The sequence below is a fragment of the Hippoglossus hippoglossus genome, chromosome 18, assembly GCF_009819705.1.
Source record: "Hippoglossus hippoglossus isolate fHipHip1 chromosome 18, fHipHip1.pri, whole genome shotgun sequence".
Lineage (NCBI taxonomy): Eukaryota > Metazoa > Chordata > Actinopteri > Pleuronectiformes > Pleuronectidae > Hippoglossus > Hippoglossus hippoglossus.
In genome coordinates this window covers 5,431,430-5,456,650 of record NC_047168.1, presented here as the reverse complement: position 1 = coordinate 5,456,650, position 25,221 = coordinate 5,431,430, and the positions used below count along the sequence as shown (strand labels likewise).

Below are 25,221 nucleotides of genomic sequence, written 5' to 3'. Positions count from 1 at the left end.
GGTTTCCATGGATTAGCGACAGTGGTGAGAGATTCAAGGAGCATCACCACTACCCGTTAGCGATTGGTTGGCAGCAAGTAGCCATTTCCTAACAATATCCAATATTGACTGGGTTCTAGCAATCAGTTAGGTATTACACAGAATTTATCAGCAACTAACAGGCTGGCAAGTGTTTCCCTGACTTTAGCGGTGCTGTGACAAGTTTACTACATAATCTAATATATAATTAGATAAAGTTATACTCTATATACTTGCTTTTAAGCAGTAGTGGCATCACTTTATTTTAAGTTTTGTGAGAAAATGATTTGTAGTTGTCGGCTCATGTCATATCATTTTGTATCCTTTTGGAGGATCATACCAATTTTACAGTCAAATAAAGCATCATCCATGTTTCGGAGTAGAGATGGAGAGAATTTGAGTTCATTCCAGTTCCATTGTCAATCTGCTCCTTCACTAACTTTGAAAAGGCCACGTATGTTTGATGGTGTAGACTTTGCTGCGTTAAGCCTTGCATATCCGCACAGGGGTTTAGAGGGACTCAGCGTATATGTGATGTCAGAGGTGTAAATGTAGGTGTGTGGCTGAGGGCTAACCAGAACATCGGGTGTTCGATCCCAGTCTTCCTCATCTGCGAAGTGTCCTTGGGCCCGAATTGCCCCTTATAGAAAAAGTGCTGCCCCATAGATGCACTATATGAATGTAGGTGCAAGGCCAACACACAGAAACAACTATTCACACCCATATTCACACTTTTAAAACCAATCTGTATGTCTTTGGACTGTGTTAGGAAGCAGCAGTATCTCCACCACACCACCATGTCAGGTGGTACTTGTAGATATTTATCTTATTAACATTTATTATTTAATGGTGGCTGCTTAGGAGAGCAGTGTCACTGACTGAACGTAGATTAGCAGTTTTAGCAGGTTACTGGTGAATGGATGTTTACCGTTTACTGCCAGTCTTCATTGTGCTTGGTCCTCAGCTACAGAGACAGGTTGTCATGGCAGAGGCAGTGACAAGGGTCTACCCAGATCAATATGGCAGTGCATACGGTCGCATTGGTCTGCGGACCTGTGCGGCTGTTTGCAGAGTTGGTTGGATGAGTGCATGTCACTGTGTGTGTGTGTGTGTGTGTGTGTGTGTGTGTGTGTGTGGCGCATGTAATCTACTCTCACACATCACAGATCAAAGTCCATAGGCAGCTGCCTGGTCATCGCACCCTAGGCCACCCTGATGGCACACCATGCTCTTGAAGGACCTCAAACACACACACACACACACACACACGGGCACCCAGATGAAACAAATTTTGGACAAGATGCTAACAGTTACCATAGAAACATGACACAAAGCTGGAGGCAGAGAAGGGGGGAAATAGAGGAGGAAGAGGGGTGTCGAGAGGGAGACGGCGAACAAAATCAGCTCTGTCAATACGTTGCCAAGCAACACTCGACACTAACGAAGCCGGGTTTGATAACTTGTTGATAACACCAGTGGGAGAACAAGTGTGTGTGTGTGTGTGTGAGATGGCAGTGTTATTAGCAGAGGCCGTGAAAGAGCCCCTGCTGAGACAGGCCCAAAGCAGAGATAAGGGGAGAGACCTTCTATTAAAGGCAGGGTTACCAGTGGGCCCCAGGAACACTCTCTCTCTCACTCACACACACGCACACACAAAAGACCCCAGCAGACCCTCATACAATAATGAATCACACAACACGACCAAAAGATTGGTGCTTAAACATTTTTGTTTGTTTTTTTATTCAACCTTTTTTTTCCAAACCAGGAATGTACTAGTTTTTTCCTCTCTTTAGAGGTGTGTTTAGGGGGGGGGGGGGATTTGGGGAGGAAGGAAGGAGGGTGTGTGTGGGAGGGGGGGGGTATGTTCTGGGGTCGCCATGATGAGTAGACAAGGGTGGAGAGAGAGAGGAAGAGGAGGAGAGGACCACAAGAAAAAAACTAAAACTTCTCACACAGTTGTCCCAAATACAAAGTCTCAACACGTCACATACGAGAGTCACCTTGCTCCACGGCCTCCGCTGGCTGGCTATTGGCACAAAGAAACACACACACACGCACATTTACACGCACACACACACACACTTTCACCAACAGAGAGGTGAGGGAGCTCGGCGGTGGCTGCTTTGTTTCTCTCTCTCCCCGTGTTTTCCATAGAAACAGCACTCTCGTCTCTTTTCAACATGACAACCAGCGGCCGTGTCCATGGTTTTTAGAAAAAGCCTACATGTTGGGTCGACCCAGTCAAACACAAACGGTGAGAGCCAGAGACACACAACTTTTGAAATAACATCGACATGAAAATCAAACAATAAGAGAAACAAAAACAACTGAGTCCAAGAGATACTTGACATTCTGCTGAGAGGGAGGGGTAGAGGGAGCGAGATGGACTGAAAACAGGGCAGTGGCCTCTTCGTCGGAGTCGCCGCCGAAAAGTCAGTTTTCGTATCTCCCCCCTCGTGGCAGCAGCCATTTTTAGCATGAAAATACTGTCATTTTGGATCGGAGCGCTCCAAAGAGATGCACAAGTTGTCGAAGAGAGAGTAACAGACACTTCATTTTGGCTTGGAGGATTATTTTAGGTACTTTGAGCATGTTTAAATAGACACAGACTTAACAGCTTACATTTAAACAAAACAGAAAGAAAAGAAAAAACAAGTCGGTAGTTGTACAAAAAAGAAGAATTTGAGGTGTTTTCCTCTCGTTCCGTCTTTGAAATCAATCGATACAGTCAAATGCAACCCCTGGTATAAAAACATCATCATCATGTGTTGAACAAAGTCAATTTGGACAAATGTGACACTTAAGTATGAAAGATATCTCATTATATGATGTTAGATACTGATACAAAACACAGCTGAGAAATGTCGAAAGGTCCAGATTTAACACTGGCGTCACACAGAAAACATGGCTACATCACTTGAGGCCTTACATGTGTGTGTGTGTGTGTGTGTGTGTGTGTGTGAAAATTAAAATCTGAATAAAAGCGTAAGCTCTCCACTGTCACCCAGTTTACACATAAGCCATAAACATGTTTGAGCAACACAAAACAGCTTTATTAGTATGCACATGAGAACATATTGCACCTCTGAAACACGGCGTCGTGTTATTGCCCTCCAAGGTCGAGGTGCTGGGCACTAGCGTGTTTGTGTGTGCGTTTGTGCGAGGGCGTGAGGGTGCGAGCAAGAGAACACACACCGCACACAAGCCCTCGTTTCATCCCTCCCATGTCCATTGGGTTAGTCTTAATCACAGAAATACAGAGTCATGTGAAAGCAATCGGCATTTTTTTGTCGAGTGTGGATGAAAAGTGTGTGTGTGCGTGTTTGTGTGGGGGCAGGCGGGAGCGAGAGAGAATGTATGTCATTCAATGCAATCAGTAGGCATTTGTGACAGTCATTAGAAGGTGTGAAATTTGTGTTGGGGTGTGTGTGTGTCGAACAGAGTGTACTGACTGCCTGGGGGGGTGGGGGGGTTCTCTTGTGTGTGTCCGCGGCTAGCAGTGCACTGTGTGTGCTTTTGTAGTAAATGTGTGTGTGTGTGCGTTTGTGTGACACAGAGACGCGTTTCAACACAACAAATTTCGGCGGAAAAGAGGAGCAAATCTGAAATGTGCCACCTAACGTTAACGTAAAGTGTGACAGTAGATGTGTGTGTGTCTGTGTGAGTGTGAGTGTGAGAGAGGGAGAGAGAGAGAGAGAGAGAGAGAGAGAGAGAGAGAGAGAGAGAGTATGTGATGGGATCTCTCCTTTCCACAGTTAGAGTCCAACTCCTCCGAAAATCCATTTTGGCCGTCGTTCCGTCGCCTCTGTCCGGGCGGCTCAGACCCTCCATTTGAAGAAAAGGTGTCTCTCCTTCACCAGCCACTCTTTTATCTGCTCTCACCATCCTTCCCTCCTCGGGATCCTTCATCTCTCACTCCTGCCGCTCCTCATCCTACCCTCCCTTTCTGCTTCTTTTTCTTCGGCGTGCCATTCCGTCAGTCTTTTCTTCCCTCGTCTCCCTCCCTTTCTCCTTTTTTTTTTTTTTAAAGTTCTGCATTCAGACGCTGCTTTATTCCTCCTCCCCAGACAGCACTCTCTCTTGCCCTGTTCTTTTTCCTTTATTCTTCTTTTTTTTTTTATTTCATCCCCTCTCGCCACCGCCGCACCCCCCCCCCCCCCCCCCCCCCACACACACACACACGCACCCTCCCCGCCATCACCGCCTCCCCCGTGCCCCTCACTTCTTTTCACTTCTGCAGTTTGAAAAAAAGCGTTTGAAAAAAAAAAAAAACTTTCATAGATGGTTCTACCTCAACACTTCCACAAACGAGGTCTAAACTTCAAAACTACGGCATAGTACAAGGAGCTATAAAAATATACACAGAGTTCAGAGACCCTAGAGGGGAGGGAGGGAGGGAGAGAGAGGGAGGGAGGTGGGGGAGTGAATGAGAGAGGGAAGAGAGGAAGAGAGAAACAACCTCTGTTCGCCAGGAAATTTAAAAAAAGGGATTAAATTAATATACAACCGAAGGGGAACAGAAAGGAAAGAAGGTCGTTTTAAGTTGTGAAAAAGAAAACAGCAGATAAAAATGTCTATCAACAGAAGTGTACTTTATCAGAGTGGGTAAAAATAACGAAACAATAGAAAACTGAAGAAAACATCTAGAAATTATTTACTGGATATTCATATATATAATCTATAAGTGTTGATAGTGATAAAAAATCTCACTTTTTTTGATATTTGCTCACTATTTTGTGTTTTGGTATTTAAGACAAGTCTAAAGAACGCACGCACGCACGCACGCACAGTCGCTCACGCACAAAGCTTAAACACACACGCGCCGGCTAAACACACGCGTATGCAAACCTGCTGTACTGAAGCGCGCTAACTGCACGCACACGTCTAATGTGGAGCAGCAGCGCCATAATTATTATCCAAGTCCTATGCACACTCACTCAGCAGCACACACACACATAAACACACACACATTATTAAAATATACAAGATTCTGAGTGTCACCGATTGGTCAGACCTCCTCAGGCCCCGGCCCGGTCATGTGACCGTCGCCCAGGCTTGCTGATTGGTTGAGTCTGAGGCCCCTGTTTCCTCAGAAGAAACAAACACAAACAAACTAGAATCCTATTGGTGAGTTAGTGGCAGGGGCCGGTCTCTGGTTGGCTGACGGAGCTCTGAGGGGCGGGATGGTGGAATAGGCAGGTAGGGCCTCCGGGAATCAGAGTTCTCTGGCGCTAAGTGGGTTCAGGGGTGTAGTTTTTTTTTTTTGTTGCTCTTGTAGTTCTTTTCTTTTTTTAAAACATCGCGAGTCCCAACACCAGGTCCATACTCCTCGAAAAAGAGTGTGTGCTGCACACGCACACTGGCGTTTTGGGGAACAACTCTTCTATTCAGCACGGGTGGGGCTCGTTTAGCTCTGAGTTAACAAGAGGGGGGCACTCAGAGGCTCTCGCCCATTCGTGAGGGCCTTGTTAAGAAGGGCTGTGTACGGTTACGACATCGCCCTTAACACACACTGTGTGGCCCAGTTGTGTGAGGATGGGGTCGGGGGTGCTTTATTCAGCGAGAAACGCAACTGTGGCCGGGGGTGTGGGCTCACGGGGGAGTGAGAGGGTTCCATGGGGCGACACTAGTCGTATTGAGGGGTTCAGGGTCGGAGCTGTGATGGCGAGCTTCGCTGTGGCTTCATTTGGAGCAGGGGATTTGTTGGTAATGGGTGGAGGGAGGTGGGTGTGTCCAGTCAGCCGGAGAAGAGGCCGTCTCATACTTTGTAGTAGATGTTGGCTGGGCTCTGAGGCGGCATCTCCTGGACGATGTAGACGGGGTGTCCATAGTCCCCGCTCACCTTCTCGTAGTGCGGGCAGTAGGCTGAGTCCGACGTCCGCAGGGGGATGATGATGTCGCTGGGCTCTGAGCCGTTGTTGTTGGAGCTACTGAGGCCCATGCCGCCGCCGCCTCCCCGCTTGGGGCTGGTGAGCGAGGACAGCGACAGCGGTGGGTGGTGGGTGTCCGAGTGCTTGGCGTGCCGCCGCCGGTAGCACACCACGCAGATCACGGCTGTCACCAGCAGGAGAAAGGCGGAGCCTCCTGCGGCGCCGGCGATGACGGCGATGTTGGAGGTTTGAAAGGGTCCGTTTTCACCACCGCCCTCGTTCCCGAAGCTGTTGGGTCTTTGAGACTGGGTGGAGTTCCCCGCGGCGCCTGAAACACACAGCATAAGTATCTTAGGGCAATAGCCACGGCATCACAAGTTTCTCCCAGTCTTTCCCTTTAGATTTATATGATTTAACTATGCATATTAATCATCAGGGCAATAACACAGTTGGCTTTCATAATTTGTGCTTGCACGGGCCTTTAAATAAACATACCAATCCTTATGGCTCCGCACCACAATAACATGAGTGATGGTGCTGCTTTGGCTCGGCGAGGGAACACTGCAGAGATTTAACCCAGCGGAATGCAGCAAATCTCACAGCAGCTTATATGTGGTTTCTTTATTGATGTGATAAAGTGGACAGCAGCGCATATAAAATGAAGAGGCATATCCGCAGACCCTGTGTGTGAGTGTGAGCTGTACACTCCTGTGGACAGCCTGGCGAAGCCGCAGTTATGTATCAAGGTAACACACTCTATTGCCCAAACCCTAACAACTGTATTTACTTAGCGTTACAGGCCGCCACATGAAGAGGGCCTCTTCCCTGCTCTGCTGCGACCACCAGACCACACAGTCCGCCTGCCCGCCTGCCTGCCTGCCTGTCTTCTCATCTGTCTGTCACACTATCTGTCTGTCTGTTGTGTGTCTGCCTGAAACCCAAGATCCTCACAGCCTCCGAACTCACAGGTTTCTCTGCAGGAGGTCGGGTCAGAAGCCAGCAGGTGGATGATGGAGTCTGGAGTTGTGTGTGCGTGTGCGTGTGCGTGCGTGTGCGTGCGTGTGCGTGTGTGTGTGTGTGTGTGTGTGTGCTAGTGATGGGGTGGTGGTGGCGCTCTCTAGCACCGGACCGTGTGCATGTGTGTGGCAAACTGGTTAAGGCCAGTAATGCGAGTCCCAGCTACACAGAGCATTTGGATTGGCCTATCATTATTCTTGGCACACATCCTTTTCTTTTCTCCCCGTCTGTCTCTCTCTCTCTCTCTCTCTCTCTCTCTCTCTCTCTCTCTCTCTCTCTCTCTCTCTCTCTCTCTCTCGCGCGCGTCTCCTCCGCTTCCTCGCTCTGTGGTTCTCTCTATCTTCTGGGTTATTGTAGCCGTAATGACCTACCTTGCTCTGAGCTCAGCGCCTAGCAACACAAACGCACATACGGACACACGCACGCCGCGATGTGGATGTACACTACCGTGCGTGCAAGCACACCTCATCCCCCCGGCTGCTATAGGCCTCCCGTCGCGCTGGGCTGACTGGGAACAAAGCGCTAATGCCGGACGTCGATTACAGTCCCTTCTCCTCCTCTGCTTTCTTCCTCCCTCCATTAACCCGACATCCCTCATTCTCCATCTCCATTATGGCCGCAGCCTTTCACCGTTCTCTTTATTATATCCTCTTCCTTCACCTCTCCTCCTCTGCCTCCTCTTCTCGCTCCCCCTATTTCCTACCCTCCTTTTTTTGTCACACAAGTTCAGACTTTGATTCCTCCCTCTCCCCTCGCGTCTCTCTTTTGTTTTTAACTCATCAGTGAATCAACCTTGGAGAGAGAGGGGCAGCAGGTGATGAAAGAACATTGTCTGGGTGGTAACAGAGTCTTTAGCTTGTTTTTCAGCCAGCTGTGCTTACCTTACTTTTTCTTGAGTATAAATCCCATTTCAGGAGGACATACTCGGCTTTGGAACGGGTTTATTATGCTCGGGACAGTATCATGTCTCCATTCTGTGCACACATCTATCACAGACCGCTCCCTTCTCTGTCGCATTTTGTCTTATTTCCTTGTTTTTCCTTGTCTGATTCAAGAATCTAAGGACAGAGGGTTTTGTCGTTCTGAAAATATTCTTAATCCCCTGAAGGCAAATTTGTGATTTGTGATATCGGGCTGCATACATAAGATTTAACTCTAAACTGTTGCACATGTTTTATGCAACAGAGTGAATCAGTGCGTGTTCCCATCAACTATCTGTAAATAAACGCATCCAAGAGGATGTGACAAGGTTTCATAAGTAGCACCAGTACCTCTGACGCATCATGGCTGCTTCCCACATAAGGTGCCATGTGTGTTTTTTTTTAAAACCAGTTAATTTGTCTCTTCCTGTCCATGTGTACTGATGGTTTATCAACTGCCACAGTGACATAAGCGGGGTCCTCCATGTGCACCAGGAACAGGAGCGGTTGTGTACACTCCTGACAGAAGACCCATATTAAGCCCCTTTTCCACTGGTGAAAAAAAAAAACACTAACATCTGGCTTTTGTGTGCAATGTGAGTGGAGACAATCTTTTCACATCGCACTTTTTCCTGTGTGTCTTAACCACCGACTTGTACTTGATGTCTGGCTTCAATATCAGACCATGAGGTGAGAGTAACAGCGTTGCATAAACATCTTTACCATGGAAAATGTTAAATATTTGGGGTGTAACAGAGTCAAAGAAACGTTGTTTTTGTTTCACATGATCTGAGTCAACTGTAAATGTATATTTTTTGTTATTGTCTCGTGTCGGCCTTTTGGAGGGAGGTTCAGCTCATGCGTAATGCAATGAATTTGAATACAACTTCTCTGTTGTACGAGGCCATGTTAAAGAAACAAGTATAAACCTGATCACTTTGTTCGGAGTATATTTTCTTTTAAAGCTGTGAGATGAGGACTCTTAAAATATCCACCAATTTTAAATGATTGTTAAACACTATTATATATTGGAAGGATGATGGGCCTGATGATATTTGCAGCAATGATGTATGGTTTGTTTGTTTGTTTGTGATCGGAGTTTGTGTTTGTTTTGTAGTTATTGTGTTTTGTGTCATATTTTCTGTCTAGTTAATAATTTGAAAAAGCCTCTTCACCCTGTACCTCTGGCAAAGACTGATGAAAACATATTGCAGACAAACTTTGCCAAATGTCTGAAAATGGAAAAACTACTGTACCCACACTGCATTGCAGTTTATAGGAAAATCCTGCTATTTGGCTTTGCCCAGGCAACAATCGACTGGATTACTTTGATAAGGAGGAGAATAATCTGAATCTGGTTGAGAGTCTCGATCCTGAGTGCTCTCTGATATTTGTTTACATCCCTGGAGAGGATCAGATGGACCAAACAGACAAAAGAAGAGCTGAATCACCAGCAACACTCCACTGGCTGAGACGACTTCCAAGTGCATTCACTGGAGGATTAGAAATTCTGTCTCAACTGTCACACCAGGACTCACAACACTTATTTCAAATATGCGGTAAAGTGTGTTAATATGTCCTTGTCTGGGTGTTAAACACATGTAAAATCCCTCATTATGTGTGAGTGATGTAAATCAGTCTTCATTCAGGCAAAAAAAAAACACAATGCATACCACTGTTGCTCACTTCACATGTACAGCCCTCACCTTCTCGTATGCGAGGTACGCACCAGTGGTTGGGAAAATGTGCAAATGCACCGATTCGCACATTTGCTATAGTATGCAAATTCACCACCGAGGAAGAAAAGGGAAGAGATGAACGCGACTGAGAGAGAATCCTATTCTTTCTCCTCCGCTGAGACACTTTGAGGTAGAGCCTCTCTCCGTTTTCATCTCCTTGTTCTATTCCCCTCTCCTCTTTGCTTTTCAATTATTCCTCTCTTTCTCTTCCTGATGTGCCTCCCGCTTCTACCCGCTCTGTTCCATCACTCCCTTACGTCTCTTCTCCTCTCAGCCCTCATCTTTCCGTAATTCCCATCGTTGTCGCTCTCTCTTTCCGTCTCTCTCGACAGAACTACAGAATCCAGGCCGCCCAAACTAATGACAATAATAACTCTCTGAAACGTCGCCGCCAGTCTAGCCTTCTCTCCCCGCTGCCCTCTCTCTTTCCTCCCCCTGCCTCTTTTCTTCCTCCCCTTCTCTTTTCTTGCCCTTCTCCCAAGGTAGCTATTAGCCATCCATTCCCCGCCTGCAGCACTTAGCTCGGAGGGCCGGGCGCAGAGATGAGAGGAGGGATAGAGAGCAGGGAGAGAAAGATATGGAATTAAATAGAGAGATCCACAGATGTCACCGCTGCACATTCTCCATCTGTCGCCTCCTCCCCTCCCTCTCCCAAATGCTTTTTCTCGTTTATCCACCAGTCTTTGCTTATTTCCTCCATCCATTTTGTGGACGGATCTGCTACAGATTATCTCCGTTTGGTCTCCTGTTTACCTGGGTTTCTGCTGGTGGTGCGTCCCGCAGGCTCCTTCTTAGGAGGCAGTCCATATGGGCCTGGGGAGGAGAAAAGAGAAGGGGGGAATATAAGCGGTGTGGCGGAGATACGAGACGGCCAAGGCTCTCAGAATTGCAACCAATAAGTGACATTAGCAAAGAGAGAAATCGGGACGGAAGATGTTTGATTCGGGCTTCCCCTCCCTTCCACTCCCATTATAGGAGAACACATATTGATTGGGCCTCAATGCACCGTGTATGAGCACTTCTCCAGCGGGAATGGGAAACTAAAGAGAGGCTGTTTGTTGTTTTGGCCAAGGCAAATTTACACAAGGCCATAACGGCTTGTAATCTGTAGTCGCTAAATCAGGCCATCTGTCTAGCAAGCCCTCAGTAATGGTGATGGCATTAAAGCGCGTTTATGTGACACATGCAAACGCACGCACACACAGACACACAGACACACACACAGATGCAGCCATTGTGGAGGTGCCACTCCTCGCAGCTGAAAGAGATGGTTCTGAAAACCCTGACTTTGTTCACTCCTGAGCCATCTGGACAACAGTCGGCTGCAGGAATAGAGTTTTGAGCTGGGATGTGACTCTTCATGTCGGCAGTTGATCCAGCATTTTAAAAAGGTCTGTTATTGGTCACTGCGGCGGCAGGGGAGGGCAAAATAGACATAGCCATGGGGTGTTTATAGGGACACACACTGCATCACAGCCACGCACAAAGTGGTGAGTGTGTGTGTGTGTGTGTGTGTGTGTGTGTGTATGTATGTGTGTGTGTGTGTGTGTGCCTGCACAGCCATCAACCTATACATACTGACATTTAGAAAAGTGGAAGGCTATTGGCTAGCGGCTCCCTCATGACAGCCCACCAAACAGAAGTTAGGGGTGGTGCTGTATGGATCAATAGGAACTGCTGTGTGGTCACCAGGGGCGAGAGGAGGGAGGTTCAGACTGTGTGTGTGTGTGTGTGTGTGTGTGTGTGTGTGTGTGTGTGTGTGTGTGTGTGTGTGTGTGTGTGTGTGTGTGTGTATGACTGAGACAGAGAGCAAGCAAGATAGATAAAGAATAAAATAAGAGAAGACAGGTCATTGTATGCGTGTGGGGCAGTGGTGCAAGTGTGTGTATCGTGATTGCGTGCTTGCGTGTGCGTTCTGTTCCTCAGAGCAGAGCGCCGTATCTCTTCTGAGATCACTATGAGGCGGCACGCCGCTTATTTAGACGACAAACAACACAGACGTGACCTTTCAGCCACGGAGCAGATAAGACGGAGAGACAGAGGAAGAGAGAGAAAATAACGGGGGGATTGAGAGGGAGAGCTGTGAGGAGAGATGGCCTGCATGCAGAGTGAAGGCGGAGACGGGGTGGGTGGGTGGGAGATGAGCACAGGGAAAAGGGGAATTTGAAAAGGAAAGGGTTTTTAAAAAAAAAAGAATAAAGACAAATGAGAGGGAATAGAGAGGAGGTGAAGGAAGGACAGTTGGGAAAAAGAAAGAGACTGAAGATAAAACGGGCACAGAGAGGAAAGGGAAAGAGAAATTACAAATAAAAAAAGACGTGTGTGAGGCTAAGAACTTCATACAGTTGTGTAGAAGTGGCAGAGCGTGTGTGTGTGTGTGTGTGTGTGTGTGTGTGTGTGTGTGTGTGTGTGTGTTTGTGAGACAGGATGGTAGCATTTCCACTGCTCATTTGGTGAAAGAGCCGGGGGGGAAACAAAGTGTACGTGTGTGGTGGTATTTCTATTGAGTCGAGCTGACTTTGCTGATGTTACGGGCTGATAGAGCCGCAGCAGCGCCACTTGGCTCTTTGCTGAAGAGCACCGACAATACACAAGGCCTGATAACACAGCATCGGCTAAAGAAATAGACGTAAGTGTGTGTGTGGGGGGGGGGTCGTGTGAAGGACAGGTGCCTATTATGAGTAGGAATGTGCTGGTCAGTGAAAAACGTGTAAATGGGCCTTTTTTCTGCCTTTTTTGACGGGCCTGCATGTGAGGGTCATTACCTGTGAATATTTTGCAAACAAATGAGACGTGTGTGCAGCTATGAGTCATTAAAAATCACTGACTGTGTGCTTTCAGGCTGAATGGAGTCATTTTGTTATCGTGCTTTCGCTGGCAGGTCTGCTGTGTGTGTGTGTGTGTGTGTGTGTGTGTGTGTGTGTGTGTGTGTGTGTGTGTGTGTGGGGGGGGATGTGTGTGTTCTGGCACGTACGTGTGTGTCCGGACGCCTCAGGTTGTGTTGCCCGCTACCATGTTTCATGTCCCTGCATGCGTGAGCTTGATGCGTATTCGCCTGTCATGTATACGCCGCACAGGGACGCGTGTGAGTTTCAATGTTTGGGTCGGAGCGTGTGAGTGTGTGTGTGTGTGTGTGTGTGTGTCCAGCGTGAGTCAGTGGGAGTTAAAAGGCAGAGTGAGAGGGGAGTCAACAGGGCTCATTAGAGATGACTGATCCCGCACTTCTCCGCCGTTCTCGCCACTTAACGAGCCCTAATACGCTCAGCGAGAACACACACACATCGTACACACACACACACACACATCGTACACACACACACACACACACACACACAGGGAGGGGATTCACAAGCGTGTTAGATGGGGAGCGGTAGCCAGTGTGTGGCGACGATGTGAGATGATGCGGCGGACTGGAGCCGATGTGCGTTAGTGTGTTAAGTGAGCGATTGTGTGTGATGCATGAATAACAAGGTGTGTGTTATGAGTGAGTGAGAGGAGAAGAGTCTGTGTGTGGTGGACTCCAGTAGTTGCACATATGGGCGAGCTCGTGTGTGAGTGAGCGAGAGAGAATAATAGAAGAGTGAGAGAGAGAAGGGTGCGAGGACTCACTCTGTCCAACTTTCAGGACCACCTTCATGCCTTGCGTGACACAGACTCCGCCTCTCATGCTATCCAGGCCTTGGCGCGTCCCGTCTGACGTAGCTGGAGGGATGGAAAACACAAAATTACACAATTACCCAAGTAGCTGGGTGGTATACACCAACACACATGCACCCACAAGCACATTGGAAACCCATCTTTGAAAGCCACACAAATTCAAGCCTCTCTCGATCTACAGCCGACGGCAACAATCGCTTCTATTCATATGGTCAGCCCTTCCAGAGAGTCGGCGGGGTGACATTTGCAGAGGCAGCGATTTTAAACTCCACCAGAAGCTCTGAAATGTCAAAGTGCGAGGCGGCGGCGGCGGCGGCGCCGCTTTAATAGGCCCTCATTTAGCAGTCCGCTGGAATTCATTAACACCCCTGCTGCTGCGCATGGACTCAACCGCGCTCATTCAGCTGCTGTTGCTGCTGGGTCTGGAGAAATAGCGGGAGAGGGGGGTGATCCGGAGAGGCAGACTGGTTGATGGGGATAAAAAGGGATGGTAATCCAATCACGGGCGCCTATGAAAGAAAATGGAGCCCCTGAGACACCGAACGCTGCGTGTAGAGAGAATCTGGTCCAGATTGGTTGGGATACAGACTGTGGTAATACCCCATTACTAGCTCATGATATAATGAAGTGAATTAAAGAGAATTGTTTTATTTCATACTAAGGCAGTGATGTGTTTATGGGCAATAAGGGATTTAATATGAATGTGCAGTTTGAAGCTGTAATAACCGGCAGAGATGCTTCAAATGAGCGGCTCAGGAATCAAACAGGTTTCTTTCCTGTGAAGATACGCTGGGCCAAAGGAGGTCAAGCGGAGCTGACAGAGTGCACAGGCGAGAAAAAGTATGTGTGAATGGACAGGAATCCCTTCCTACATTAAATATGTCAGTGAATGCATTAAAGATCACTGGTCTGCAGGTCACTGAGGCTGCAGGAGCAGGAAGGAGCGTGCACACGGGGAATCAGGACGGAGGGGATTGGAGAGAGAGGTGGAAGAACTGTAAAAAAAAATTAAAGTATAAAAATAAAAAAAAGGAGAGGGGACAGTGAGACAGAGAGGAGGCGACAGGTGAAAAAGGTCTTCGAAGTGAGAATCACACCTTTGCTGCACCGTCACCGTCTCAATCATTCATGTGCAGATGTTCCCAGCTGTGACCTCACTCAACACAACCGATCACGGCCTCTACAGCATGAGGCCAACGTCCATCTTTAAAGTTTGAGTAAGTGGAAGGACTGGTGTGCCACAGTGAATAGTATAGAAGACAGTAAATGTATCCTTATTTTCCACCCGATTCAGCCCCCAGGAACCAACCCTCACCTCTTCTCCACACACACACACACACACACACACACACACACACACACACACACACACACACACACACACACACACACACACACACACACACACACACACACACACACACACACACACACACACACACACACACACACACACACACACACGTATATGTAAGAAATCATTTCCCCCTGCCACTACCCTTCAGGCTGCAGATTAGCCCGTCTGAAGTAAAGCAGAGAGGGAGGGATGGCGGATGGCTCAGGAGAGAGAGAGAGAGAGAGAGAGAGAGGGAGGTGTGAAAAAGAGGCAGCTTCACTTCTAACACCTCCCTCTCTCTTTCCCTCCATCCCTGCAGGATGCAGGGTGTGAAAGCAAAGAGGAGGAGAGAAGCAGGCGGAGGTCAAGGCGTGCAGCAGTATGGAGGGGAAGCCAGGAGACATGCACGGATGAAGGGATATATCGAGACGGTTTAAATAAAGTGCCGTGAAAACATTTGTATATTCCTCGGTTTATTTGTTAAAGTAAAAGTCGTCCTTTTTTTCAGTTGATGTGGCCTGTGTAATATTTTTTATTGCACTAATGCACATGGACAGTCTAATTTATTTTAATGAAGCTGGAGTGCCACATCAAATACAGCACTTGTTTCATCAGAGCTTAATTGTGCCATTGAAAAATACTTCATATGTTTATCTGCTTGTGTTTGGTTTCAGGATTGAATACAAAATTCTTATGGAAGCTTTTACAGTCCACTTCCCTCTTACTTCTGTCCTGTGTGATCTCTGAGAAGCTTCATTTCATAGGTTCATCAAAATAATTTGAATTTTGATATGAGAGTTGATGTAGCTTTATGGAGTTTTTGTACAAAAACACCTTTTCGCAAGAGTCGCATCAAACTGGACCCATAAATTCACTTTTTCCATCAAATCAGGTTAAGTGACAAACACACAGTAGAAGGGAACCCACTGTGAAAATTAAAACATTTCATAAGTTGTCATTTAGAATAGTGAGTGAGATATAAAATAGTATTTTTGTTGCTGTTTTTCTTCTATATACAAACAAAATGTCCTGATGTGTAGTTTTAACATTTTAGCAAAATAGAGATTTGAATTATACATGTAATTATCTAAGAAACCAATTCAATGCAACTGCACTACACATAACATCCATAAATTAGATTTTTTAAGAATTAATGTATTATGGAAATGATTAGTTTATTTTAAATAATGTCACCTCAGTATCCTTGTTTAAAACTTACTTTTTATAAAATGCCTTTTAACTTTTCTTTGATTTATTCCTTTATTCTATTATTTTCATATTGCTTTTAACCAGATGTTTATTTATTTTTTTGGTTTATTTTATCCATTGTCTTGCATTAACTTGTTTAAATTATCTGTTTTCATGTCTGTGAACCACTTAAATGTGTGTCTTTAAGTGCGATATATATTAAGTTAATTATTATTATTAAAAATATTGAAATTGAAAAAAAACTTGCATGTTCAGAAATGCAAATGTCATTTTGTTAGAATCCCTCCTCTCCATCTCCATGATAAAAAAAAAAAAAACGTACGCCTGTACAAGAAACCTTAAATAGAAACCTAAGAAGGGGACATAAGAGAGATTACATGGTTTAACCCTCCTCTACATCCCAGGACATGCGGTTAGAGAATGTGATAAAGACGAGCTGCGGGGCAAAAAAGCAAATACATAGCAGCTCTGATTGAAGGAATGGGTGGAGGATGGAGCAAATAACCTTAACTGGTCCTACAGGAGAGGGCGGGGGGTGGGAAATTACTTCTGAGAGTAATAACTACTGACACACGAAGGAGGACAAGAAGGTAACGGGAGACGAGGGAGGTGAGGAAGACGAGGGCGAGGAAAGGAGGAGGTCGTGCGGGGAAGCGAGGCGAAGAGACTGATTGCCTGTGACAAGCTGTTGCTGATATGATGGGGACAGGAGACTGTGTGAGACGATGAAGATGACCTAGAGCCCGGTGGACACAGAGAAAAGGAGGAGGAGGAGAAGGGACGACAAGAGGAAGGGGAAAGTGGTGGAAAAGTGGAGGAGGTAAAAACAGAAAGTAAGGAAAGAGTTTAAATGACATGATTGATAGCGGAGAGGTAAAAGACTCTAATGTCTCCATTATGGGAAAGTGGAGCTGTAATGGATACAAAGAAGAGGGAGACACAAAGAGAGACAGAGACTAAATGAACCAAGGGAGCCTGTGATTTTTGCAAATGCAAGCCATTTCTTTTTTTTAAATCATCATCAACAGGTCACAAATATCACAAAGGCAATTTTTCCTAAAACAGAGAACCGTTTCCCGACTAATCCTCTGAGAAGCATGACACATGTTGCAGGTGCCTCTATTTCTGCGAATCTCAATTTCACAGGTACAAAGTGAACAAAGAGATCATCGCTGATTTGTCCTTGGATCGAAAATATTCTCCTTCCCAATTTCGGTTGCAAGACACACGCCAAAAAAAAAAACATGCTTCAGATTTCCCCGCACTTGAGGGAGGGAAGATATCGTAACATCAAGGTAGAAATAATCGCAGAACATCTGTGAAATCCTGATGCGAGTCGGAGATGAGAGTGCGAGAGATACGGGGGAGAGGTGTAGGGGGATTGGCGTGCCTCAAATTTTTCCCACCTCTCTTTGGGGAGGATGGAGAGAGGAAAAGATAGAGAGAGAGAGAGTGAGGGGAGGGGAGGGCTGTACTCAGTAATTTGGGATGAGATAAGAGGAGAAAGGGGGGGACGAGCGATGAGAGTGAAACGGGAGGGACAAGAGGGAGAGGAGGGATGAGTAATTGATACTATGATCAGCAGTGATGGAGAGGGGGGGTAGAGTGAGGCGCCAGAGGACGGAGGAGAGGAAGGGCGTCGCTCTGACACCCATGTTCGACAGGAAGACGGGAGGGAGAGGAGGAGGAAGTGGAAAAACGTAATTAATGAAATAAAACTGCAGTCAACCTCGATCAGGCTGCGTAGTGGCGGCACAGGGAGGCAGGCGGGCCGGCGGGCCGAGGGAGGAGTGTGTATGGAGTCCATATAAAAGATCACAGAGTGGATGAGAGTCTTTCTCTGTGTCTCTCTTGTTATTACCAAGGTCAGTGCTGGGCCAGGCCTCCTCTCTGCTTCCAGTCCGGCTGCTGAAGCCGGCCCAACGTCACGTAAAAGTGGACAGTGACTCCACCGGAGGAATATCACATATCGTCCACGGATTCCGCGGCTTCAGCCCCACATAAGGCACAGGGTTGGCTACGTTGGTTTTTTCCAGATACCAGTGCTACATCAATACTTTTAAAATGGTACTGGTGCCTAAACTGTGCCAGAACGGATACTTTTGCCTTTAAGAAAAAAACTAATAAACACAAAATGATGGTCGATGATAAAAACGTTTTTTTTTATTGTTAATGCAAATTCGAAGTTGATGTGTATTACTCTCACATAATACCCAACTATAATAATTTTAACACTAAATTGTTTCAGCACTTAATATAGTATAACTTTATTTATTTGTATATTTATTTGTATAGCACTCGACACTCCACCTCCAAACTCGTGATGACCTGTCTCCCCAGCGCCGGGGCCAGATGCACCCACACTGCCGCTTGATGCTTGTCAGACAAGCACTCGTGCACGGAGCAGCTTTCAAATGTATCCCGTGCTCCATTAGGTTTGTCATGTTCCTCCCCTCCTTCTCCTTCTCTCGTTTACTGGTGGATCCCAAACAAGGTGCATACCCCCACCAACTCTGCAAGCTGTTGCTCCCGGCTCTGAGCTTTTTGCTGCAGAGGTGTCGGAATCCTTTCGTATGAAATACAGCCCCACACTCTCGATCGTTTAGCTTTAGACATTTCGTTTTCGTGTGTCGACTCGAGTTGGAGGAAGCTGCTAGCTAACTGTAGGCAAACGTTACGTCCTGCCATAGCCATGTGGAGAGGTGTGGTCGATTTAGGAGTTCGGTACCCACCCCCACATCCACATGCCCCTCGGCTCTGTATTGACCGTCACTGGCCACCCTGGACTGTGCACAGTTATTTCATTTGCATTAACACACAGCCTGGACCTGGGTGTTTGCCCTCCCACTCTATTCGGCACCTCCTCTCCCCCGCGGTGTGTTTTCCAGCCCTGGTTATATATTCCACACATGCTGAGTGACAGCTGGCCTCCCGCAGCAAAACACTTGCTCCTGTGAGTGATGTGAATTTGTGTACACGCTGAACTTGTCATTTCCATCACATCCTTCGCTCTAGTTTGGGACACGACTCGCATTTTGCTCTGCTCAAAAGTCCAGAGAAGAAAATTGTATCTTGTACTATGGATACATATTGATACTTATTTTTTAAGGGCATTTAAACCTAAAATGTGCTGCTGGAGTAATGACGAGGAAAAATTGAAAACTAGAATAGGGCCCCTGAACCCCAGGAGCCCGAAAGGTTAAGGATCCACACATTCATGATAATATCAACTAGATAAGGCACTAATGATAGGTCATTACACGCTGTCTTGTTGAGGGGCACCGTGCCTATTTAATTACTTATAAATCGCACAAATAACAATTTTATCTGGTTTTCCTTAGTAATTGTAGTATAATATATATATATATATATATATATGCCCATTGTAATATTATTAATGAATCAAAAAAATAATTAGAGAGAATAAATGTCCATAGACTGTGTCGAATCAGATTTTATATGGTGCATAATACAAAATAAATGCAGGATTATGGATTTCAATTGAAGATGGAGATGACAAATGAAGAGAGACAGATACATTTCCCCCCAGGGCCCCCAAGGACCCCCCGGGCCCCCAGGCAGATGTATGTCCCTCATGCCTCTTTTGAAGTTATGAAGTTGCAGTTGTGGTGGAGCTATGCAGGTAATGCTACACGATCAGCCAGTAAACAACACACACACACACAAACGTGCTTTGAGCATGAAGACAGACCATATTTTCCCGATGACAGCCGCATTAAAGGGAGCAAAACTGGGAATGCGGAGAACAGTAAAGAGCAGATTAAACAACAAACAGAATAAACAAGCAAAAAAATATGAAAAAGAGCCAGGTAGCAACAAAGCTTGCTCACATTTTGCTATCTCACGTTCCACGAGCCTGCCGGCGCCCCCACTAGCCTCTGCTCTGTGACGGAGCGTTAGCCACGTAATGAGTGTGTCAGGTTAACGAACGCCATAATCACGGATTCAAATGCCACGTGAAAGACTCGAAACGCGAGTGGGTGTTTTGTTTTGCTGCAGGCCTACTGGTGAATGCTGAGGCTGGAGTGGTTTCAGTGTGTATACCTCTGTGTGTGTGTTTGTGACAGTGTGTGTGCAAAGTGCTCCCATCTGTGCAAATCAACCTAAAACCGATGTATTGCTTCACGGCAGCAGCGCTCGCCTTTAAAACCCTCCTTTTAGTTCCACTTGTTTGGATTTTCCCGGAAGACCTCCAAGACCCCCGCAGGTCTTCTGGGCACGTCCAATGGGTGGAGGACTGTGGGGTAGACACAGAACTGCGCTGGAGAGATTATATATCTTATCTGACCTGGGAATGCCTCCGGATCCCCCTCCTCCAGGGACTAAACGCTGCAGGACGTCTGGGCTGCCTGGCTTAACCTGCAGCCACCGCAGCCCGACCCCGGATAAGCGGCAGAAAGCGCATGGGTGGGTGGATGTTTGGATTTTTAAACCACAGTCTCCAGAAACAACCCACAAAAGTCCCGTCTGTCACTCGGGTGGATTTGTGTGTTTGTGTGTGTGGGTGGGTGGGTGGGGGGGGGACTTCGGGGTGGGGTTTACCGAGGCCTTCCTGTTTAAATTTGTAGCCCTCACTTTCCAGAGGCTTTATGAACTCCATGTGTGTCATCTTGATGAAGAGGAGCATATAACCTGAGCCCTTCTCACTTGAAGGATTCAATCCCTTTCTCTGTGCCCCCCCCCCCCCAAACATAATCCTGGATCTCGCCATCCAAATTTCCTGTAACTAAAAACGTCTGCATAAATCTTTTATGGCGCTTTATGACCTTGCTATGACGCATTAACGAAGCTATCGCAAGCCATTACCTAGCGGCGGCGGCGGCAAGGAGGGGGGGAGGGGGGGCATTAAGTTGTGTACTGAGACAGAACGGGCATTATTTTAGCTCCCCCTCGGAAAAAAAGCACACCAGCCGAGTATTATTTTCACATTCCACCTCCAAACGCACAATACGCCATCACTTCCAACGTAGCAGTAGGGTTTTCCAAACTTGTTTTTCTGCAAAGAGCGCAGGTTTTCTCTTCAATTGCAGCGGACAAAGACCCACTGTTCACGGTGTTGTGGTAACACTTGATCCACAAACTGGAGCGGCTACAAACAAGGACGCCAGCGTGCTCGGCGCCTCGGCTGCGCGGTGACATGACTGTTTGTGAGGGATCTTGGATGAACATGATACGCGTCTGTCACACGAGGAGGAGATTTGTGCTGATAAAGGTTTCAATTGGTAAAACCTTGGCTTGTGAAATACAGAAAGCATCCACTTTTTCACATAGCTGCAATATTACGACATGATGCTGCCTGTTCTGCTGTGAGAGGAAAGAGCACGGAATTAGAGGATTTAAGGATACTTCGGTGACAATGGCTACAAATTACAGTTTTAAAATCTTTTTTTTGAACAGCCGTTTAATCTGACCCATGCAATTCTAAAAAGGGTAAGAGAAAGTGCGTGAAGAAATTAAAGCAATATTTCTCATTTCCGCTCACAGCAGAATTGGCTGATTTCAGAGGGGAATTCTCAAAAATGTGTTTTCTGTAATAATGTGATTTATAAAGCAGACAAGTTTACATTTAGGCGAAAACATGACTGAACTAAAGTTACCTTAGTAAGGCAAGTGTGTGTGTGTGTGTGTGTGTGTGTGTGTGTGTGTGTAAGAGAGAAGTACAGGCGATGGGATCTGGACAGGCCAACGTTGGGAGCCAAGTTACGGTCACAGGTTGAACTCACATGATGTGTCACATGCTGACCCACACACACACACACACACACACACACATAAATTCACAGGGAAGGATCTTACAAAAGCCCCCCAATTTCACACATACCTCTACAGAGGAGACATATTACCTCAAAACGTTGACATCAGCTCTCTCTCTCTCTCTCTCTCTCTCTCTCTCTCTCTCTCAACCATAGGAAAATGATCTCAGTGTCTTTGCTTCCGTGTGGTTGATCTCCACTCTGTGCTCGATGACATTTTAATTCTCAGCAGTTTTTCGCTTTCCATCCATCCTGTTCTATTACAATCATAACCCCCCCACACACAATCACTACGTCTCTATTCGCCCTCTCTCTCTCTCCCTCCCTCCCTCTGACTCTCTGTCTTCCGCTGTCCCGCTCGCTCGGAGGGTGGGCGACTCAGAATCACTTCGTATTAACCTCCAGCATCCAACACACACACACACACAACAAACTGGGCCACTGCTCAGCGGCCTCCGCCCTCTCCTCTTCCTCCTCCCGTCAAACAGTTCCAAAAACAGGAGGACTGCGGGGGGGGAACGCACCTGATCCCTGCATCTGACAAACGCACACACGCGTGCACGGCGCCAAGAGCGAGAGGGTGATCGCATGCGACAGACCCGCTGCCATTTTATGGTTTCGTTTGGAGACAATGAGTTAAAATATAGCTGGAGGCCTTAAAGTGCTCTCGTTTGACTGAATCCATACCATTTGTTAGACACACTGCTTTAGGCATACTAATCATCCAGCTGAGTATGGCCATGTTTTATGTGGGGTATGACCTTAATTGTGAATTCTCACACATCTAAATGTTGCAAGTAGACACGCAAAGGTCAGGGATGTTGTGTGTGTGTGTGTCTGTGTGTGTGTGTACATGAGGGATCCTCCACCTCATAATCTGATGTGATGCTCAGCGGGTCAATGACAGCTGCAGCAACAGTGTAGCCAAAGTGTCTCTACGCATTAATAAAAGATCTGCACACAACCTCTAAAAGCTGCTTATAGACCCTATAAGAGATATGTATGTGTGTATATAGGCCCGGGCTGGGGGATGGAGATGGAGGGGCGGGGCATAAATAAGGTCAACAAAAGGCATAAACACAGAGGCCGATTTTTTCCCAGCTCACTCTCGCGCCAATTAATTAAACGACGAGGAACAAATCGCGGTGGAGTAGATGTAATAAGTCTGACTGCCCCATTCAGGAAAATAATCCACGGCGGATAAATAAATGCGACCGCCCGAGCATAGACGTGCATAATGGACCAAAAGAAAGACGGGCAAGCAGGAACAAAGCAAAGGAGGAGAAAGAGAAAAAAAAAAGAGAAGAGGGAGCGGGGCCCATTAAAAGGAGGCCTAGTGACTGGGTGGATGAGCCTTGTGTAACGTCAGTTAAGTGCGAGCCATGTAGGACAGTCACGACCAATGTTCCTTACATCTGGGTCAATGTTCCCGTCCTGGGGCAGCGAGGGCATTCTGTGTGTTTTTCTGTTTTTCTCTGTGTTGTGTGTGTGTGTGTGTGTGTGTGTGTGTGTGTGTGTGTGTGTGTGTGTGTGTGTGTGTGTGTGTGTGTGTGTGTGTGTGTCTGTGTGTGCGCTAAGTAGCTACCCGTTAACTTTCACAAACCTGCTTGAAACGGCTATCCCTGCAATCCCTGTCAAGTGTACCTCTGAGTGGGCCGCCATGCATATTGAATGAAAACTTCAATGACTGCTTATCAATACTTAATGAATACTTATCAGTGAATCCCTTAGTGACTTCTACGGCACAGATTTTTTTTAAAGGCTTTAAAAAAAAAAACCTGCAAAGCCTTTTTAGATGCAGCTCGGTACGTTAACGCTACCCCGGCGCTGGGGGGGGGGGGGCCGAGGAGAGGAAGGCTGAGCCGGCGCAGCGGGCCGGCGAGTTCATGGTCGCGTTTGAGTGTCTGAATGCGATATTTTCCAGTGGCGGCCGAGGTGACGCCAGATTTGCTGCAGCCTCACAGGATGAGAAGTAACACTTGAAGCGACTGGTGGGGGGGGTGGGGGGGATCTGGCTGTCTGAGGACTCCAGTATGTGCGCATGTGCGTGTCCGTCACTGCGCGTTCTTGTCTGCCGGCGTGTGTCCGTCTCAAGGTTTGTGCGTGCATGTGGGCAGCCGTCCTCCATTATATCAGCCCACTAGATTGGAGGCCTGGAGAAATGGGTCAGCGCCAGCCTTGTCGTACCTTCTCACTGTCTCTCCTGCTCTTTGCTCACGCTTCTTTTTTTCTTTACCAGCCTCTCTTATTCCCAAGTTGCTCCGAGAATAAAAACGAAACACCTCCGGTTGTCCACTCCTCCTGCGGCTGCCTGGATCTGGGTTAAACCAGAGAAGTCCATCACTCACTCCCTCTGTCCCCTCCTTTGCTCCTTCCTCTTCCTCTTCTCTCCGTTGAGTAAAGGAAATCTTAGAAGTCTCGACTTGTGTATTTTAATAATCTCGGCTGAGAGGAGACGCTGTGTGATGGATGTTCAGAGGAGGACAGCAGCGAATTTGTGCTTTTCATGTGTGGTGACGCACTCGCTGTCCCCTGATATTAACACTTAAGAAGTCATGAAGGCAATTTTGATAGAATCATTATCTGCATTGATGATTTTAATTAAAACAAACATCTACTTTTACAGCGCTGACTTTGAGTGGGTCTCAACTTTTTAGCTCCTGAAAACATCTCTCACACACACACACACACACACACACACACACACACACACACACACACCACACGCCTGTTGCAAAACCAGTCAGAGGGGGTGAGACACAACACAGGTAATAGGACACCACATTCATACGACTAAGTTCAAACTTAAAACGATCTCTGTCCACTTGAGCGTTTTGGCTCCGTATCCGTCCATACTAAAACACCTGGAAAAGCACGTACACATTGATTATCCGTGTTGCGTTCTAGTAGACTGGTACCCAGGCTAATGCTTGTTGTTTCCTCCAAAAGAGGGTCATGTGATAGGAGCCTGACAAATCAGCGAAGGCTACGTCGTGACTGCAAAGATGTCCGTTTCTGCCCGTCCAGACTGAAATGCTGCCACGCAGTGTTTTCAAATTAAAACGAGGTCAGCAGCGTTTCAAAGCGTCGCCATCTCAGCGGCTCTAAAACTCCGGAGTAGTGTGGACAGCAGGCGTATCCCTAGCAGAGCTGATGTGATTTCTCTCACATTAATGCCCTCATCATTCATCCTGTAGTGTTTTTTGGGCCACTGAGCCCACTCCCCCCCCCCCCAACATGTGCTCGCACACCGACACACAGGATTGCACATTTACACACCTGTGTGAGCGCAGCGCCTCCAAATAAAAGCCCCCAGTCTCACATTAGCCTGATTTACTGTCTCAATTTAAGCATGAATTCTGTGCAGTGAAGAGGAAAACAGGAGACAACTACACCTAACTCGCAGTTCCACGTCTCCTGTCACTTTGTCATACTTTCATCACCGGGGAGAGGGGGTAGAGAGAAAAAAAAACAACAAGCCGTCTGTTGCAGCAATCACTCTCTTCACCAGCAGCTCTCGCTTCCCCTCCTCTCCGACATTTCCCTCTCCCTCGCCTTTCAATTATTGCCTTTATGTTTCCAGCCTTCCTGCCGTCCCCGTCTTTGTGAGGGGCTTCCTCTCAGGCAGAACCTAGCTGTGACATTGTCTGTCATTGCAGGATTACAGTGTTGGAGCCTCGC

General features: G+C 47.0%; 1 protein-coding gene across 1 annotated transcript in view; it reads right to left on the bottom strand.

The window, feature by feature from the left end:
- Nucleotides 1–4,000: 4,000 nt before the first annotated feature.
- Nucleotides 4,001–25,221, bottom strand: part of efnb3b (ephrin-B3b) — a 78,952-nt gene continuing 57,731 nt past the window's right edge. Inside the window, exons 3-5 of the mRNA XM_034615538.1 lie at nucleotides 13,174–13,266; nucleotides 10,318–10,377; nucleotides 4,001–6,216 (exon numbers count right to left, since the gene is read on the bottom strand). Of these exons, the coding sequence (XP_034471429.1) occupies nucleotides 5,777–6,216; nucleotides 10,318–10,377; nucleotides 13,174–13,266 (593 nt within the window). The 3' untranslated portion in view covers nucleotides 4,001–5,776. The remainder of the gene's footprint in view (nucleotides 6,217–10,317; nucleotides 10,378–13,173; nucleotides 13,267–25,221) is intronic.